The sequence below is a fragment of the Onthophagus taurus genome, chromosome 11 (genome assembly GCF_036711975.1).
Source record: "Onthophagus taurus isolate NC chromosome 11, IU_Otau_3.0, whole genome shotgun sequence".
Classification (NCBI taxonomy): domain Eukaryota; kingdom Metazoa; phylum Arthropoda; class Insecta; order Coleoptera; family Scarabaeidae; genus Onthophagus; species Onthophagus taurus.
Genome location: NC_091976.1, coordinates 8,111,284 through 8,130,150, shown reverse-complemented (window position 1 = coordinate 8,130,150; position 18,867 = coordinate 8,111,284). Strand labels below are relative to the sequence as shown.

The window sequence follows — 18,867 nt, the reverse complement described above, 5'->3', positions numbered from 1 at the left end:
TGCGAAAGTATTATAAAAATTAAAGACATTCAAAATGAGAAGACTGCATTTGAATCTTGCCAAAATTTTTTAAACGTCTATGTAAATATTTAACAATTTTTAAATACTCTCTGATAATGATCTCTTTATTTTTTTTGTAAATTTTTACTCTCGAAAAAAATGTACTTAGTACTTTGTATTTTTTGTCCTAATTTAATCTCATTTTTTTAGTTGATAGATAATTAGATTGTAAGATCATATTTGTGATATCCCTAAGTAGCTTTTATATGTATATCAAATGTATCCAAGGCTGCGGATGTGGTGTATTCACCTCAAAAAAGAGATTATGTAAGAATAATATTATTTCTATGATTTTTTTATACGTAACACAACCCCCGTAATTAAAATAATGGTAAAAGAACGGCGCTAGTATGTAAACAACGACACAACTTTTTTAATAAAGATAGCTTTTATCGTAATGTTATATTGTTTATTTATCATTTTGGGTTCATTTATAGAAGGGGGCCGTCACATAGTGTTAAGAAGTTTGAAATTGCCGGCCATAACATAATTTTACTAATTTTCTTTTTTAATATTTTAGCAATTGGGGAAATTGCTGATGTTAGGTAATACTCGCTACTCCGCAATAACCACTTTTTATTAACTTCAACTCTGGATAAAAATGACATGTAAAGTTAACACTTATTTTGCATAGGGTTACCATACGTCCCGGTTTAACCGGGATTGTCCCGGTTTGGGACAATCGTCCCGGCGCACTATGGAAAATTTAGTCCGTTTGCTGATCAAAAATCAATACCTTTTTTATTTTTAAAGATAAACCTTTCATACTTGGTAAGAATATTACAGGAAGTAAGAGTACCAATTTTCTTTTTATTATTTTTTATTATTTATTATTATTTTTATTTCCTCGTATATACGAACTATATGAAGACAACTTCTGTCCCAAACTACCGTTTCGAGGTTGTGATGAATCTTTACATTTGATGGTCCTAGAATCTATTTTGACCATTTTAGCATTACATCTGTACATATGTATCTGTTAGTATATATTATATACGTGCGTTCGTATACACGATACTCAAAGACGCAATTATCTACTTCCATGAAATTTGGTATGCGGCTATTAAATTAAGACGGTTGATCTCTACCTACTTTTGGAACAAATCTGTCGACCGGAAGTAACAGTTTACTTTAACAGATTTAGAAATAGTTAAAAAATTTTGTAGAAATCTGAATAAGAATAAATAACTTTCAGATACAAAATTTCTACCATCTCACATAACCGGAAGTAGTACTTTACCTAAAACTGTACTCATTTGTTTCATATAAGCTGGTACTAAGTAAAATAAATTATTAAAATTTTTTATAAGCCTTTATATCTGAAAAATATATAGATAAAAAATTACATTGAAATCATGAAACCGAAAGTACTATTTTACTTAACAAATCACTTCCACCTGCAATTTTACATATAGGAGTTAAAATAAAGAAACTTCTAGAATTATTTGGAATTTAGTGCCCTTTTTAAAAGTATTTTTCCAAAAATTTATTTTTTAGCCATATAAAAATGTTAGAAAGTCGAGTGTAGAGCACTGTAGTTTTGTTATTATTATGCAATTCAATAAAAAAAAAATACAAAAACTGCATTATTGGTTGATAGAATGTATCTTTTTATGTTTTTCATTTAATGCCACCTCTTAAAAACAGGAGTAAAATATGTTAAACAATTTTTTATATACATAATTACAGGTATACACAATTATATGTATATTTTGTTAATTTTTTTATGAATATTATTGATATTACAGAGTAATATTATTATTGAAAAAAACCCTAACTGATTACAATCTACCTGAGATATAAATATTATAATACAATGTATAATATATGTATAATATTGTTTAACTCGTTCAATATTCCATCATTGCCTGACACTGTTCAACTTATTCAATTTAATTTTCAGAAATCAGGTGATGCTGTGTTAAAAGAGCTAGGGTTTCTTCGTCAAGTTTCTTTACATTTTTAATGCACTGATTTGTAATATTCGTTATGTATGGATCTGATGTATAAAGGAGTATATAAAATACATCTTCGTTTGTAGCATATCTAGAACATTTTCGTGCATGATGTAGACTAAATTTTTTGTAATCATTATTTCGAGATTCCTGTGCATCTTCTGATAGCTGTCCACTAGGTAAAATTGCAAAATGTCGTATGATACGTTCACCATGAATTAATATTTTATGTACGGAAGATGGCATGTAATACCAGTCATAATTTTCAATGTATATTTTTGCCGTTTCCGTAACACCCGATGTCAACACCTGAAAAATTATGTGAAATCGCTTAACCAATATTTCGTCGACACTAGTAATTTCTGCCGAAGAAGAAGCATTACAAAAAAATCTTCTAACAGTACTTCCATCGTTTATATTGCCACTTATTTCTTTGGCTCATCAATAATCAAACCAAGCTATTTGCGGAATCGTGCCTGGACCAAAGCTTTCTTATCTCTTTTTAATTGTTTATTTTCTGCGGTAGTAGCTGACCACTTTCGGAAGGGTAAATAATATGATATGTGTAAAATCATCTCCATGCAACGTATCGAGGCATGTATCATTGACAAACCATAGCGAAATGCATTATCATTTTCTGGTCTTGCTGCCACCTTTTCTAAATTATTCATTTGCTGTGGATTAGCACCGCAAATAGTGCATGTCGAACATGAAGATGTACCTGCTATTATTTGGGCAACTTTTCCATCTATCATAGTGAGAAACATGTCATGTTTGATTTGTATTGCTTTTCCTTGCTTTGTAATTACCGATGGACTCAAACTATCAATTTGACTTTGTATACCATCCACAACGGATTTCGTTTTCTCGGGAGTCTCTTTAGAAAACCCAATTGAAATTGGTCGACAGAACCGCACAGAAGAGGGAACAGGATTTTGCCACACTACCTTACCAGTTTCTTCGTCAATTAATCTAATAGGTACAAATGAAGCTATGAACAAATTAGCATCACATACCACATTAGACTCTTCAGGTAGTACTTGCTTGTATTCGCTTTGTCCAGATGAGCCATCACACCCCCACTTACTATATAAAACAAACTTTTGTAATCCAGACTTATATACTGACTCAATTAATAGAATTCTATTAATCGTGTGATTTAATAAATCGTGTAAAGATGTTACCTTTGCATATGTATTGCCGATTTCTATGCTAGAAACAGGTGGATAACAGCTTTTTTTACTTTCCTGGATGTTGTGATAAGGTGGCAATAAAAAGCAGCTTTTCTCATTGGTTAGATTTCTAAGGTATAAATATTATGCTTTAGTCAAATCTAAATCAATGTAAACGCTTAATGCTTCAACTACAGTCAATGGTTGTGATTTATCATGGTGGATCTGTTTTAAAATTGCTTTCTTTTCATCAGGCTGCAAATCTCTTATAGTCTCCACTACATTTGCTTCATCACTTTCTCCCATTGACCGTAATCCCTGAATATACGCACTGTATATACGATCAAATCCATATTCATTTAGCAATGTGGTATTTTTTCGTCTCTTACTAGATGCTGCAGAATCTTCGTAAGGTAGATACGGTCTTCCTCTCTTTTCATTAGATGTAGATGGCATGGAACCAACAGATTCGTCGCATTCTTCATTTAGAACAGATAAAGATACAGTATACTCCTGGTTTAACCAATCATGAGCCAAATGATTGGCTCAATCAATATTAGCAAAAAAATTAAGTGCGCCATTGGCCGTTGAAGATTTATTCACGCCAACTAAATTAATGGGCAACAAATATAACCGAAAACTGATTACATATTGTGTTGAATAACTTGAAAAGCATGCAAATAAATAAATATTTATAAAAATAATTTTAAAATTAGACTATTTTTTAATAATTAAAAATGATTGGGCTTTATATTTAAATAAAAATGTACTACGGATATAACTTTTGTGGACACACTGTATAGTATTGATTCTTCCGATATTCTGAAAATTGATTATATTCTCGTGATATTATTATTCTGTATGCCAAGTTTAAGCTACCTAACCTAAGAAAAGCCATATTGCATTTTAGTTATGTACGTCGTCAATAAACAAGACACTTATAAATAACACTTCCGTGCGTGACGTGGACTTCTTAGTTTTCTGGTCATAACTTCTAAATAGGCAAATGTTGGCAGCTAATTTTTTTTATATGTTTTAAAGAAATAAATAGTCTTTAAAACTATATATATTTTAGACCATCGCTAAACATCGCTAACTGCTAAAACTTTGGCGAAAGTTAAAGAAATCTCGAAATTGATGTCATCGGTTTATTATTAAAATGCAACGATGAAATTACTTATTGATAGCTGAATTAGGTACTCCATTGAACAACCTTTTCGGGAAGATATGACGTTATATAGGTTTGACACTAAAAATTTATATTAGCAGTCTTTAAAAATCATGACAAAAGTAACCGAAATACGTGAAATCAGAGATATATAAACTTTGATAATTTTTTTTTTACTTAAATACGTCATATAAAAATAAAACTTATGTTAATTATTAAAATCTGACATTTCTACTATAGGATTCAATTGAAAAAAGAAATACATTACGACTTTCGAAAACCCCATTTATGATCAGCAAACGGCTCAAATTGCCCATAGTGCGGCGCACAGAAGCGAATTAGTTAAAAATCTTGGCCAAAAAGATATTTCTGTCAATTTTTTACTTCAAAATTAGTGGAAATTAAAAAATATCTGTACAATTAACAAGGATGAAGTATTTTATGATATACTGCGATTTTATTTCGTTGTATCTACATATATTTTTATATATAGGGTGGTCCGTTACTACTGGGACACAGAGGAACAGGTCCTGGAGGTGAATGGAAAGGAATACCTAAGAGCAGCGGCTGATATCACGACCAGGTTTGAAGGATATTGAAATCAATCCTTTCAAGGCGGGGGAGAATGTTGAGAAGTACTAAAATAATATATTAAATTTCTTAATATATTTTTCATCTTTTGTTTTGTAAATAAATAAAATAACAATTCTGTCATCTGTCCAGAATAAAAAAACATTCATAAAAAACGTAAACAAATAATCGAGTTTGTATAGAATAAAAAACTAGTTCTTAGACCATACATTGGTCCCAAACAATAATTGATCCATGAAAATACTGCCCGTTTGACAAAATTAGCAGTAGAGTTGAAAATATTTTTAAAAAAGGGCTTTTTATTGCAATGTTTAATTTTAAAGAAATTTTGACCCGCTATATCTCGTTAAGGAGGCATTTGCGACCCCATGTATATTAAGACTTTTCATCTTAATTTTTAATGTATTACCCAAAGAAATTGTATAACTAGCTAGAAGCCAAAGAATTGATATTTTGTTTCAAAATTTTTATTACATAACAAAAAACTTAAAACAACTTATAAATATAAATTTTAAAATAACTCTCATTGATTTGAACATACTATTTGTTTGTTTAACATATGTCAAAGCCTAGATTCTTGATTTATTAACTTGGTTTCATTAAATAACTTTACGTTAATAAATTTTGTTATTATTAACTTTATACATTGTATTTCATGTCCATCAATAACATCATCATACGCATGATCTCCAAAAAGATCATAAATATTTTGAGGTAAATTTAATAAAATGGAATTAGTTAACTTTAAAAATATGTTCTTGTTATTGAATAATACATTTTGTCGTTAATAGTCTCTAATAATTTTTTCACTAATTAAGTAAAGTTTGACTACAAACTCAGAAGCTTTAGTCAAAACCCCATATGTCTTTTATACCTATATAGCATTGAAATATCACTAGTTCCTTCTACCATATTTAAACAAAATTGGCAAGTAATATCAGTTTTTAGAAAATAGTAGTTAGGTAGTTAAATGCGAGGGGTAAACCGCTGGGGAAGTAGGTGTACAAAATAGGGGAAATGCGGAGGAATTATGGGGAAGTTCGACGAATTACGGGGAAGTCTGGGGAATTATGGGGAGATGCGAGTAATTACGGGGAAGTACAAGGAATTACGGGGAATTATCGAGGAAGTTTGGGGGAAGTACGGGGAATTATTGGGGAAGTACGGGAAATTATTTAGGGAAGTTTAGGGATATATTGAAACACGATCGAACACGATTAAACACGATATCTAACGATCGAAGTTACGATGTTCCATAAACAAGTGCGCAGTTTCTGTTTCATAAAGGGTGTGTGAATTGTTACTAGTAGAAGCATTGTTTTCATTCAAAGGTAAGATTGAATGAGTATCATATTAAAATTTAAATTTATATTAGTATATCGTGAAGAGTCAATGGTACTAAATTCGCTCGTAAATTCTGTTTTGTATTAGGCGCCAGGATGACGGCAAATCGCTATCGCTGTTTTCAAGAGGCCGAAAATTTTCTACAATTTCTATTAAATGAAAATGTTAAGGAAATTCTTATTATTAGCGGATTTGATAATGAGGTGCTGCTTGGCACGATTGACGAAAATGATCTAGAAAAAATAGAAGCATTTATTAGAAATGACTACCATGAATTACTAACTTTGGAAGAAAAAAATTTGTTTTACGGGATTTTTAAAAATAATCCGCAGCAATTTAAATTGCTATCTGGCACGAAAAAACAAATAGTTTTAATTTCCAAATTTCCAGACTCAGTCTACGCCATATATATACTATCTCCTATATCGCTGACTCCCTATCTAAGCAATGAGTGGCGAGCGTTTCCATCAAAAGAAGACGGAATGATATATGTTTTGTCTTTGTCGGACCCCCGTGTCGCGAAAGCGCTAGCGCGAATCGTAAATTTTAAAGAGTTTGAAGTGTTTCGCGCGTATTTTATGCAGCTTTAAAATGCAATTATTATTATAGATGGTTTACTTTAACTATAAATTATCACTGATGCATCAAATAAATTAGAGTATATGTACTCTAAATGTTTATAAAGAAAAATGTTTCAAGAAAAGGAGGACTTTGAATTCTTTTTTATTACACTGAGACCTTTCCTTCTACCTGCTTAACCAATCTTTAGGACCCAAAAATATCTCCACTACTCTTTTTCTTTTTTATTTTACTTTTAACACATTTGCTTCACTTTCTTAACAAATAACAATTACATTTTAAATTGCTTAGTCCTAAAATATGTTAATAATTATGTTATTATACACATGAAACCTATAATATACATAACTAAATATTTAGATTTTAGGTTATATTTATGTCAAACATTTATTTGTTGATTTATAAACATCAAGGTCATCAGCTGCTATTAATTTTTAATTCACCGTCCAATAAGATAAAAGCGTACTCATCACGTGTTCACACATGTCTCTTGAGTCGACGGGGGTACGACAAAGACAGATATATATATATCTGCACTCTAGTGTTTACACTCTTTTGCTGCCTTAGTCAGCGATATAGAAGATAGTATATATATGGTCTACGCAAACCGACATAACTGAAAACATTTCTGAGCAGACATTACCACCCCCCTCAGCACAACCATTAAGTGAGACTGCAGCTACAGATCAGGAAACAGAAAACTGCGTTATATTAAAAGCTCTTAAGTGCTGGCTTAAAACAAAAGTTAGTAAGGAACAAAATGGTTAATATTTGAATCAAAATGTAATGGTATAAGCCTAAAAATTCAAAAAGGATTAGATATACATTTTTCTTGCACTGTGACTTGCTTTTGTGGTCAACGTTGCAAAATCCAAAAGGTGTCCAAAAAAGACACTTGTCAACCAAGATGGATATATGCTAATATTCATAAACATTTTTTAAGTAAATTACTGCGCATACGAACGATCAAATTAATGCACCGGCAACTATTGTTGAAAGTAAACGCAGGGAAACATCAATTACTGATTATTTTACGTTGAACCCAAATCCGTGTTCTTCACGTGCAAGTTCTTCAGTTGAAAATAATTCACAAAAGATTATTATACTAGAAAATATTTCCGTAACACCTGTTGACCGTACTGACACATCTCATCATGCATGTCTGAAGAGTATTGAAAATATTTACTTTAATGAAACCGCCTCGGAAACCGATAAAGAAAATGTTTCCTCAGAAGTATCAATCGGCGTAACCGAGTGTGTAACTCCAACAAAGACCGAAATCTCGACTGACACCCTTACACGAGTTCCTACACGAAAAATTGTTACTCGTAATAATTCTCCCCAGACTAGCTCTTCAAAATGGAAATTAGAAAAGTACGGAAGAAGTGAAAGATCTAAACGCAAAAGAGACAATATTGACAATAATCAACTGTTTATAACAGACTTTTTTTCTTTACTAAACGACGCAACAAATGTTTTATCTGCTAATCCCGAAATAATTAATCAGATCGATGATACTCTTAAAATTAGAGGGGAAAGCGATTTCTCATTGAAAAATGCGAGAAAGAGTGTGACAGGGTTGCTAAAAATTCTTTGTGAAATTTCCCTAAAAAATACAAAACGTTCAAAATATAAACACACTTTTAATAATAATAATAATAATAATCGCTTTATTGCCTCACAAAAATAAATAAATACAAGAAGAAAAAGTACAAAACATCGCAAATAAAGAAAAAAGATTATAATATAATAAATACAAAATTAACTTTTAGAGGCAATCCGGAGTCTACGATAGGAATATCGTAGGCTCCGGGCAATCTCATGGTGGAGTTCAATTACAGTGAATTGGTCTTCTACTACACCATGTATTACTGTGCAACTCTTTTATACAATTGGCGCATAATACTTAAACTAATACGTATTCTTGAAAGTTCAACATAGTTTAACACATAATCGACTCACCCCCGGCTGCACGGACCACGCACACGCTGCGCCGCCCACGCCCCACAAAATGATCATTGCTTATTGAATAAGTAATCTTTATATTTGTTTTTAAAAAGTTTTAAGGATGTACTACAAAGATGTGCTGGCAAGTGATTAAAGAAATTTGCTATACGGTATGTAAAACATGATTTATAAAATTCTGTCTTATGAGCAGGAGGTGTTAGCCTTCCCCTAAATCTAACATTGATGTTATGTACATCTGAACGGAATGTAAGCTTGCTGTAAAGATAAGGCGGTTTTTCCGTTGCAATAGTATTATAAAATAAGCATGCAGAGTGAGCGAGTCTCCGATTACACATATTTAGCCAGTCTGCTGTATGCAAGTATGGTGATACACTCTCCCATCGACGCAACCCAAACATAAAACGTATACACGAATTTTGAACCTTTTGAATTTTATATTTTAGTACCGAAGTTAAAAAGGGAGAGTAAAGAACATCTCCGTAATTAAAAGTTGACAATACCAAAGAATCGCAAAGCAACCTGTTTGTTTTTAAATTTAAAAAGGATCTTTGGGAGTACAAACATTTTAACTTAGCATAAGCTTTTCGCAGACAGCTGTTAACATGGTTACTGAAAGTAAGTCGCTCATCAATAAGCACACCCAAGTTCCTCACCACCCCCTTCAATTCGAGCCTCTCTCCCCCAACACACACCCCAACTCTACCCCGTACCCGCTCTTTCACTTTCGTTGGACCAAAGAGTATAATTTCTGTTTTTTTTGGATTTATAATTAAGTTGTGACGCCGAGATAGTCCAATTATAGCCTCTAAATCCTGATTTAACTTTCGACATGCATCGTCGACTTCATCAGGAGAAAAAGATATACTCAACTGAGTATCATCGGCGTAGAAATGTGGTTGACTGTATTGTATGCAACTTATGAAATTGGCTGTGTATAGTGTGTATAGCAAAGGCGACAAGACTGAACCTTGCGGGCATCCGCATCTTGTAGGAATAAACTCCGATCTAACCCCGTCCATTTTCACCGCTTGTTGTCTCCCCGAGACAAAATCAGTAACTAGAGCCGTCGAAGAATCATCCAGACCATGATACTTTAGAATTGCCGACAAAACGGTGTGGTTAATACGATCAAAAGCTTTGGAATAATCCAGAAGACAAACTAACGTCAGATTTCCTCTATCAGTCTGTTCAACTATATCGTCAACAATGTTCAAAAGTGCAGTAACACAACTAAATCCAGCACGAAACCCAGATTGAGTTGTCGGTAGTAAATTATTTGAAGATACGAAGTTATTAAGTTGGTTAAACATAACCTTTTCTAAAATCTTGCATAAGACTGGTAGTATACTTATGGGTCGAAGATCTGAGATATTAACAGGTTCACGCACCTTAGGTAGAGGCAAAATTAAAGCTGACTTCCATGGGGTAGGGAACTTACCACTAGCAATACACTCATTAACAATATGTGTCAGATACGGAATCAAATGAGGAACTGTCAATTTTATAACTTTTGCGTTTAAATTATCCCAGCCCATTGCGTTGCTTTTTATGCCACTTATAATTTGTACGACATCCAGGTCCTTGACAGACTGAAATGAAAACCCGCACGATGGTCTCCCAGCGTTGTTATAGAAACTACAAAGCTCATGATCGATGTTATTGCTTGTAGAGGTAACGGAATTGACAAAAAAGCGGTTAATTTCATCTGGGTGACATAGGTGTAGTGGCACAGCATCAATTGTTTTTTTAGGTATAGCAAATTGTTTCAGTGCCAACCAGGGATTTTTATTAGTGTTAATGGATAGATCTAAATATGCTTTTTTTTCTCTGTTGATGGCACCATTTACATAATTGCGCAAGTCCTTATAAAAAACCCACTTCGCCGTGGTATTACATTTTTTAAAGTCTTTCAGAGCTTTATCTCTCAGATTTTGCATTTCAATAATTGTTGGAGTTATCCACGGCGTTGCAGGCCTCTTAAAAGTACACCTTTTCAATGGCGCATGCCTATCAATTATCTCCACTATGCCTTCTGTTAGAAACATAACCTTATCGTCAACATCTATCATATCAAATATGCTATAAAAAGGAAAATGACAAAGATCCAAATAGAAACTCTCATAGTCGAAATCTTTAAAAACCCTAACCACCTTGGAAATAGGCAGTTTTCTAATTTTTTCCACTTTCAACTTACACCATGTTAAGTCATGGTCTGATAGGTGGTGAACCTGAATTACACCGTATGATTCGATCAGATCAGAGTCAGGGACACATATTAAATCTAAAAGCGCCGAACTAGTAGCAGTTGTTCTGGTTGGGGAATCAATTATTTGTACTAAATCAAACGTATCCAACAATTTAATCAATTCCAACGTTGAAGGACTGTCAATACTTAAGAAATTTATATTAAAGTCGCCCATCATGATTATAACATCATTCATGGGTACTATACGGGATAAAGCCGTTTCAATTTCCGTTAGAAACAAGGTACAATTTAATTTAGGAGGTCTGTAAACCACACCCACAGCATAGGACTTTTTATTATATTTGAATTTAACCCATAATTGCTCCACATCACCGTCAACATTAATGAGTGAGCAAGCAGCAGATGCTCTTATGTACAGCGCCACACCCCCGCCCCTGCCAACCCTGTCCCGTCTGTATATATTATAATCATGTATACTCACTAAATCTGAGGTAACTTCGGGAGAGAGCCAGGTTTCCGTTATTCCGACTTTGACGACGTTATTAAAAAATTTAGTCTTTATTTATTTTACATTGGTGGTAGACTTTTGTATGAAGTCCTTTATACAAATTTAAAGAGCGCACTCCCAAGAATTTCGACCCTGAATAGATATGTTAACAATCAGAATAAGTATTTTGATGAAGGCAGTTTCGACTTTGCCAATCTTAAAGTTTTTCTGGACGAAAGGAATCTTCCCTCGATTGTTTGGATTGCTGAAGACGCCACCAGAATAACGGGAAAAGTTGAATACAATTCTAGAAACAATACGGTGATGGGATTTTCTCTGCCACTTAGAAATGGCTTGCCTGTAACAAATGCATATTTGGCGACTTCATCAAGAGTTATGCAGGAATATTTCCTAAATTGTCCTAAGGCCAACTGCGCCTACGTAATAATGGCGCAACCGCTGTGTCAAAACGCACCAGCTTATTGTTTATCAGTATATGGCACTGACAACACATTTATATACAAAGACATTCTTCAACGATGGAAATATTTAGAAAAGGAAGCTAGTCGTTATGGAATAAAAATATTGGGTTACTCCTCTGATGGAGATACGCGGCTTCTAAAGACTATGCGTATAAGAGCAAAACTTCCTTTCAAACAAACGCAGGAGCCTAATTGGCTGTGGTTTCAAATACCCATAGACAATGAATTTAACCCTGAAAACTGGTAATGTTTTACACAAGACGAGGTTCATATCGGAACTAAACTACGAAATCGCCTACTTAAAGCCAACATTTATTTGCTGATAGGAAATTTTACTATATCCGTAACGCATATTGAAGAACTAGTGAAGAATCAACCAAAAGACAAACATTTTTTAACGATTTCCGATCTAAATCCAACAGACCGAATGAACTTCAAATCAGTGGAAAAAATTACATCCTTGGAATTGCTGACGAACGTAGAAGGTTCACAAGGCACAATCTCGTATTTGAAAGTCATCAGTTACATATTAAACGCATTCTTAAATAAAAACATATCTTTAGAAAAACGACTGTATTATATTTGGTACGCTGTGTTTTACTTCCGCATATGGAGATATTGGATAAAAGAACACAAAACATATAAACTAACCGATAATTTCATCACTTTAAACGCCTACCTCTGTGTAGAACTAAATGCACACTATTTGATAAAACTTGTATGCATATTTCGAAGTAACAATTTTCATTCTGATATGTTTTGTCCGTGGCTGGATTTTGTTGTATGGCCGAAAACACCAGACATCGCGGTTGTAGATGAAGAGTATGTATTTTACGGTCCCATTAATTTACTTGGTAACGGCATATTTCAAATTAGCAGACATGATGATGTAGAAATAAAGAAATTATACAAAGCTTTCAAACAAAATGATAAAAAGCTTTAAATCTGTTTTGTCAGTATTATTATTTTCTGTTTTTATATAGGAAAACTCAATGTTTTTATTTGCCAAAGAATATATGTTAATTTTTATTGACTTTTATTTGGGTGTTTTACTTAAATACACACGTGGATATGCTGTCTGAAGGGAGAGGAGGTACGAGTATGTAAGAGGAATTACGGGGAAGTACACGGAAGTACGGGGAAGTATCGGGAAGTATAAGGAATTATGAGGAAATACACGGAAGTACAGGGAAATACTAGGAATATAAGTAGGAAGTATAAGGAATTATTTGTCAAAGGGGAAGTAGGTGTACAAAATTTGAACTAGCGGTTTACCCCTCGGTTAAATGCATGTTCTCTAAGTTCGCAACGTCTATAATGTCCAGTGTTTCAATTTCAAAATATACCGTATTTTTCGGACTATAAGACGTACCTCAAATTTAGAGACGATTTATTGAAAAAAATATTTTAATGGTACCTTCGGACCATAAAACGCACCCAAAATTGAGTCCATTTTTCTATGTGAAAAGGTGCGTTTTATAGTCTGAAAAATATGGTATTACTAAAATGTTAACTTCGTCAAAGCCAAAACACAAATACGCACACAAACCTTGTTTACTTAGGAGAGAATTATTCATTTATTAGGGTTCGACAAACATGGATAAACATTAATCAGTTCAATTTATTTTCAAAGAAACCATAAAAAGATTGGCCTGTTTGGAAATACTCGGTGATCGTCGGCCGGACGGTCCGATCTGAGCGCGTTCCGTTGTGGACTGAGTGAAAACGTAAACAAAACACATCGAACGTGGCTTCAACTCTTGGTGTTTATATGTGCTTCTAGTAATACAATTTCTTTGGTATTACCTGCCCTAGAAGTCTGTCAGCGGTTTTTTGAATCACTCTGTATAATAATGGTTAAGTGCCACCTTCAAAATTAAACAAAAAACAAAAACCGTTGAGTTTATTTATTGAAAAATATTCTAATACAAAATGATTTTAGCAATAAAAAGAAATATACGAATTTTAACCTAAATGAAAACTTTGGCACTAGATAATAAGAATAATAAGTTAATCCATAAATATAATAAACTAGCCTCTAATTAAATCAAAGAACACATTCATTCATCTCTGTTCCTATCCCTAAGTGGACTTGCAAAACTTTCATGCAAACTATTCTCTTTATTTGCTTCACTTTCCTTCACAATAATTACTTTTACTTTCTTCTTTTTTGGCGATTTTCCAACCATTGCTAACTCAGATTTCAATTTTTCAATAGTTTTCGTTTGGGCGCGAAGTTTCGACTCCATCGTTTCCTTTTCCTTTAATAAATTTAAATCATTAATTACTACATGTAATAAGATAAACAAATTTTTTAACATACCTTGAGTAAACTAAAATGTTTCTCTTTTAAATCAACAATATATTTAATTTTTTGCTTTTGATTTTGATGTCCCAACACTTCAGCATATCTCATCCCAACAGATCTAGCTTCATTTTCAGCATCCGTTTTTTGCGCAATCAAATTTTGCCATTCAACTTTATAATTTTCCAATTGTTGTTTAAATGGTCCAATCAAAATCTCCTTCTCAGCAGCAATCCTTTGTAATTCATCGTTTTTCGAATTAATCTCTTCACATTTTTGAACTAAATTCTCATACTTTTGAGTCTGATCGATATAACTTCGATTGATTTCATTCATTTCGTTAATAACGACCTCATAATCTTTAGCTTTTGCGCTATAATATTTACAATATTCTGAATAAGTTTGTTTCTTTTCTTTTAATTGAGCAATTTGTTTATGTAACGTTTCAATTTCTTCTTGTTCTTGTTTGGATTTAATAATTTCTTCTTGTAATTGAGCATTTTGAAGTTGTTCATATTTTAATTTTTCTTTCATTTCTTTTTTTGAGGTTTTGAGTTGATCGATTTTTGATTTTGATTGTTCTAATTCTAGTCTTAATGTACAAATTTTATCTTCAAAGAGGCGATTATTTTTTTCCAAGTCTTCTATTTCGTTATTTGCTAAATGAATCAAATTATAAGCTTCAGAGTTAACAACTTCTTGTTCGTATAAACACTTAACAACTTCTTGTAGATCATATTCGGTTGTTTCTGCTTTTATTTTATAATCTGAAATCATTTTTGCGACTGATTCTTTGTACATTTCGACGGTTTGTAATAAATTATTTTCCAAATCTTTCAAATTGTTTTCGTATAATTTACTTGTGGATTCCTTTTGTAATTTTAAATCATCATTTAGTTTTGTTAAACCATCTAATTCATCATTTAGTTTTAATTTTTTTTCATCAAAATTTAAAGCTTTTTCTTCCATTTCTTTAATTTCATTTTTAAGTTGAACTACATCATTATCTGATTCAATTAATCTTTTTGTTAAGGCATCAATAGTTTCTCGAGTTTTATGTATTGTAACATTATAAGTAAAATGATCATTTTTAAAATTATTTATTTGGAGTTGTTTCTTTAATAAAACGTTTAATAAGTCTGTTTCCAGCGATTTATGTTGATCAACAGCCAAATCGTAATCCTTACATAACTTGTCATATTCAAGAAAATCAGCTTTATTTTTTTGTTCCTCTATTAATTCATTCTTGATTTCATTCACCTCCTGTTTTAGTTTATCTCTTTCTAATTCACTTTCAGAAATAGTGTATTCCCCAATTTTTTCACATTCGCTTAAAACAGCTTCATTCTCATCTTGTAATGCTTCCAATTTCACTTTATAATCTAATTCAATAACTTTGCATTCTTCTTCAGCTTGAATTCTACCTAAATGAAGTGATTCATCATAATTTTCCTTAATTTGTTGTAAATGTACATCATTTTCTGACTTAATAGCATCAATTTCAATGTTTTGAGAAACCTTTAAAGCTTTTATCTCATTTTTATTATATAACTTTATTTCATTTTCAAGTTTTTCATACTTTTCTTTATATTTATTTTGAATAATATCAGATAAACCTTTAACATCTAGTGGTGTATTTGGACTTATACAGTTTTGAGACAGTTTATCTTTTTTAACCCTTTTCGGGTCGCATATAGGTCGCATTAAATCAAATAAATCTTCAGTTTGTACCTCTTCATCTCTAACTTCAACATATTCATCATCAAGACAATCAAATTCAATATCTCTCATTTTCTCAATGATTCTCATTTCTAAATTTTTAATATTCTCTTGATGTGTTTGATAACAATTTTCAATACTAATTTTATGGGCATATTTAACTGCATCTAACTTACTTTCTAACAACTCCAACTCATTTTCTTTCTCCACAATTTTTTTATGGCTGTCATCTAAGTTATAAGCATACTTAGCAAGAGATGTATTAAAAAATTCAGTCATCTTTTCACTACTATCGGAAACTTTTGCATATTCCAAAGAAAACCAATTTAAAACCTCATCATGAGCATCTCTCAACTCATCACATTCATCTGCCAAATCACGTATTTGATTATTTAACTTCTTCTGATCATTGGAAAAGCACAATTTGATTACTTGAAGTGACATTGAATGTTCTTCAGTGATTTTCTTCAGTTCTAATTTAAAATCATTGGCTTCTTTTGCTATTAAATCTTTTTGTGATTGCAAATAAACAGTTTCTTCTTTCAAATTGGATAATTGGTCAAGTAATTCTTGTATGTAAGCATCTTTATTATCACATTCAACGATTTTTTCCTTTAAAGTTTCTGAATCTTCAGTTTTCAGTGATTCTTTTGAAGCAAATGGTTTCGTTTTTTTAACAGACTTCGGCTTTAATTTGATTTAAATTAAATTGGATATTAAAAAGTCAAATAAGTAACTTACAGTACGAAAACGAGTTGAGCTAGTGGATGAAACGGATCCATTATCATCTTTATCAGTAATAACACCTCCAACCATACGGTTATTTCCTTTGGGGTTGTAATGGGCTGGAGATGGTGTGCAATCTAAGTTAAAATTCAAAAAGGAATAAAGTTAAAAACGGTATAAAAAAGTAGTATTAAGAAAAGTGAGGTTATCTTACCTGTGATATCATTGAATCTGGTTATTTTTGCTTTCGGGAAAGACATTATCAAGATACAGTTAAGGTATTGCAAAAAATAACGTTAATTGGTAGATATTAAATCATTTAGAGTTGAATCAAAGCTGTAATCTTGTAAAATGTAGCTTTTTAGCGGGTTTGACACGAATGACGGTTAGAAAACAAGGTAACCGGTAAAAATTTGAACTGGCCAATCAGAAGGGGAGTAAGAAAGCGACTGGTTGTGCAACAGATGGGTCAAAAAGTCAAACTTAAAAAATTTATTAAATTAAGACGTATGCTTTACTATAAAGATTCTTGTTTATTTAATTAAATAATATTGAATAAATATTAAAACGAATTTATTTTTTATTTAACTTGTAAAAGTTATCTAAAACAGCACCATCTCTCGCCGAATCTTCAAAACAATAGCAAAATATTTTTATTGAATTATAAATAAATTAAACTTTAAAAAATTACGTTACAACAAAAAATATATGTATTTTTATTCTATATTTTGATCTGTTGTTCGAAAATTATTATTCAAGCATAACTAAAAATCCTGTATTTAAAGCGCCATCCATCGTCGAGCTATTGAATTAAAATATTAATTTAAGGCGAATTAATAATTTTAATATTAAAGAAACTAAAACTTAGTTAATTAATTAAATTAAGACGTATGCTTTACTATAGATATTCTTGTTTTTTAATAAAAATAATATCGAATTAATATTAAAACGTATTTATTTTTTAAGTTGTAAAAGTTATGTAAAACAGCACCATCTCTCGCCGAATCATCAAAACAATAAAAAAAACATTTTTATTGAATTTTAAACAAATTAAAGCTTAAAAAATTACATTACAACAAAGAGAATAGTATTTTTATTCCATATTTTGATCTGTTGTTCGAAAATTATTATTCAAGCATAACTAAAAATCCTGTATATAAAGCGCCATTCATCGTCGAGCCATTGAATTAAAATATTAATTTAATGCGAATTAATAATTTTAATATTAAAGAAAGTAAAACTTAAATAATTAATTAAATTAAGACGTATGCTTTAATATAGAGATTCTTGTTTATTTAATTAAATAATATCGAATTAATATTAAAACGTATTTATTTTTTAAGTTGTAAAAGTTATGTAAAGCAGCACCATCTCTCGCCGAATCTTCAAAACAATAAAAAAAACATTTTTATTGAATTATAAACAAATTAAACCTTAAAAAATTACATTACAACAAAGAGGATATGTATTTTTATTCCATATTTTGATTTGATATTCGAAAATTATTATTTAAACATAACTAAAAACCCTGTATATAAAGCGCCATCCATCGTCGAGCTATTGAATTAAAATATTAATTTAATGCGAATTAATAATTCTAATATTAAAGAAAGTAAACCTTAAATAATTAATTAAATGAAGACGTATGCTTTACTATAGAGATTCTTGTTTATTTAATTAAATAATATCGAATTAATATTAAAACGTATTTATTTTTTAAGTTGTAAAAGTTATATAAAGCAGCACCATCTCTCGTCGAATCTTCAAAACAATAACAAAAATATTTTTATTTAATTATAAACAAATTAAACCTTAAAAAATTACGTTACAACAAAAAACATATGTATTTTTATTCTATATTTTGATCTGTTGTTCGAAAATTATTATGCAAGCATAAGTAAAAATCCTGTATATAAAGCGCCATCCATCGTGAGAGCCATTGAATTAAAATGTTAATTTAATGCGAATTAATAACTTTAATTTAATGAATTTAAAATACCATTTTAATATATTTCGTTTATTATATTAAACACATAAATTACATTGTATAATAACAATAATGAAAAAAGATTACAGCTAATTAAGATCGACATAACCTCAAATCA

At 31.2% G+C, this 18,867-nt stretch overlaps 2 protein-coding genes across 2 annotated transcripts in view; one reads left to right on the top strand and one right to left on the bottom strand.

Annotated features, from left to right (window-relative positions):
* Positions 1 to 18,867, top strand: part of LOC111421684 (nucleolin-like) — a 376,547-nt gene that overhangs the window by 120,809 nt on the left and 236,871 nt on the right. The window lies entirely within an intron of this gene.
* LOC111419041 (hyaluronan mediated motility receptor-like) lies at positions 13,905 to 17,156 on the bottom strand. Its single transcript, XM_023051783.2, has 4 exons — positions 16,977 to 17,156; positions 16,778 to 16,899; positions 14,336 to 16,723; positions 13,905 to 14,273 (listed from the first exon to the last, which is right to left on the bottom strand). Exons 1-4 carry the CDS (start codon positions 17,020 to 17,022, stop codon positions 14,073 to 14,075), a joined length of 2,757 nt encoding a protein of 918 aa, XP_022907551.2. The 5' UTR covers positions 17,023 to 17,156; the 3' UTR covers positions 13,905 to 14,072.

Excerpts from the sequence above, each read along its gene's own strand:
- LOC111419041 (XM_023051783.2), bottom strand. The coding sequence starts at position 17,022 with ATGTCTTTCCCGAAAGCAAAAATAACCAGATTCAATGATATCACAG. Across the intron at positions 16,900-16,976 it reads CAGATTCAATGATATCACAG|ATTGCACACCATCTCCAGCC; the intron begins GTAAGATAACCT and ends ATTTTAACTTAG. Across the intron at positions 14,274-14,335 it reads AACATTTTAGTTTACTCAAG|GAAAAGGAAACGATGGAGTC; the intron begins GTATGTTAAAAA and ends AATTTATTAAAG.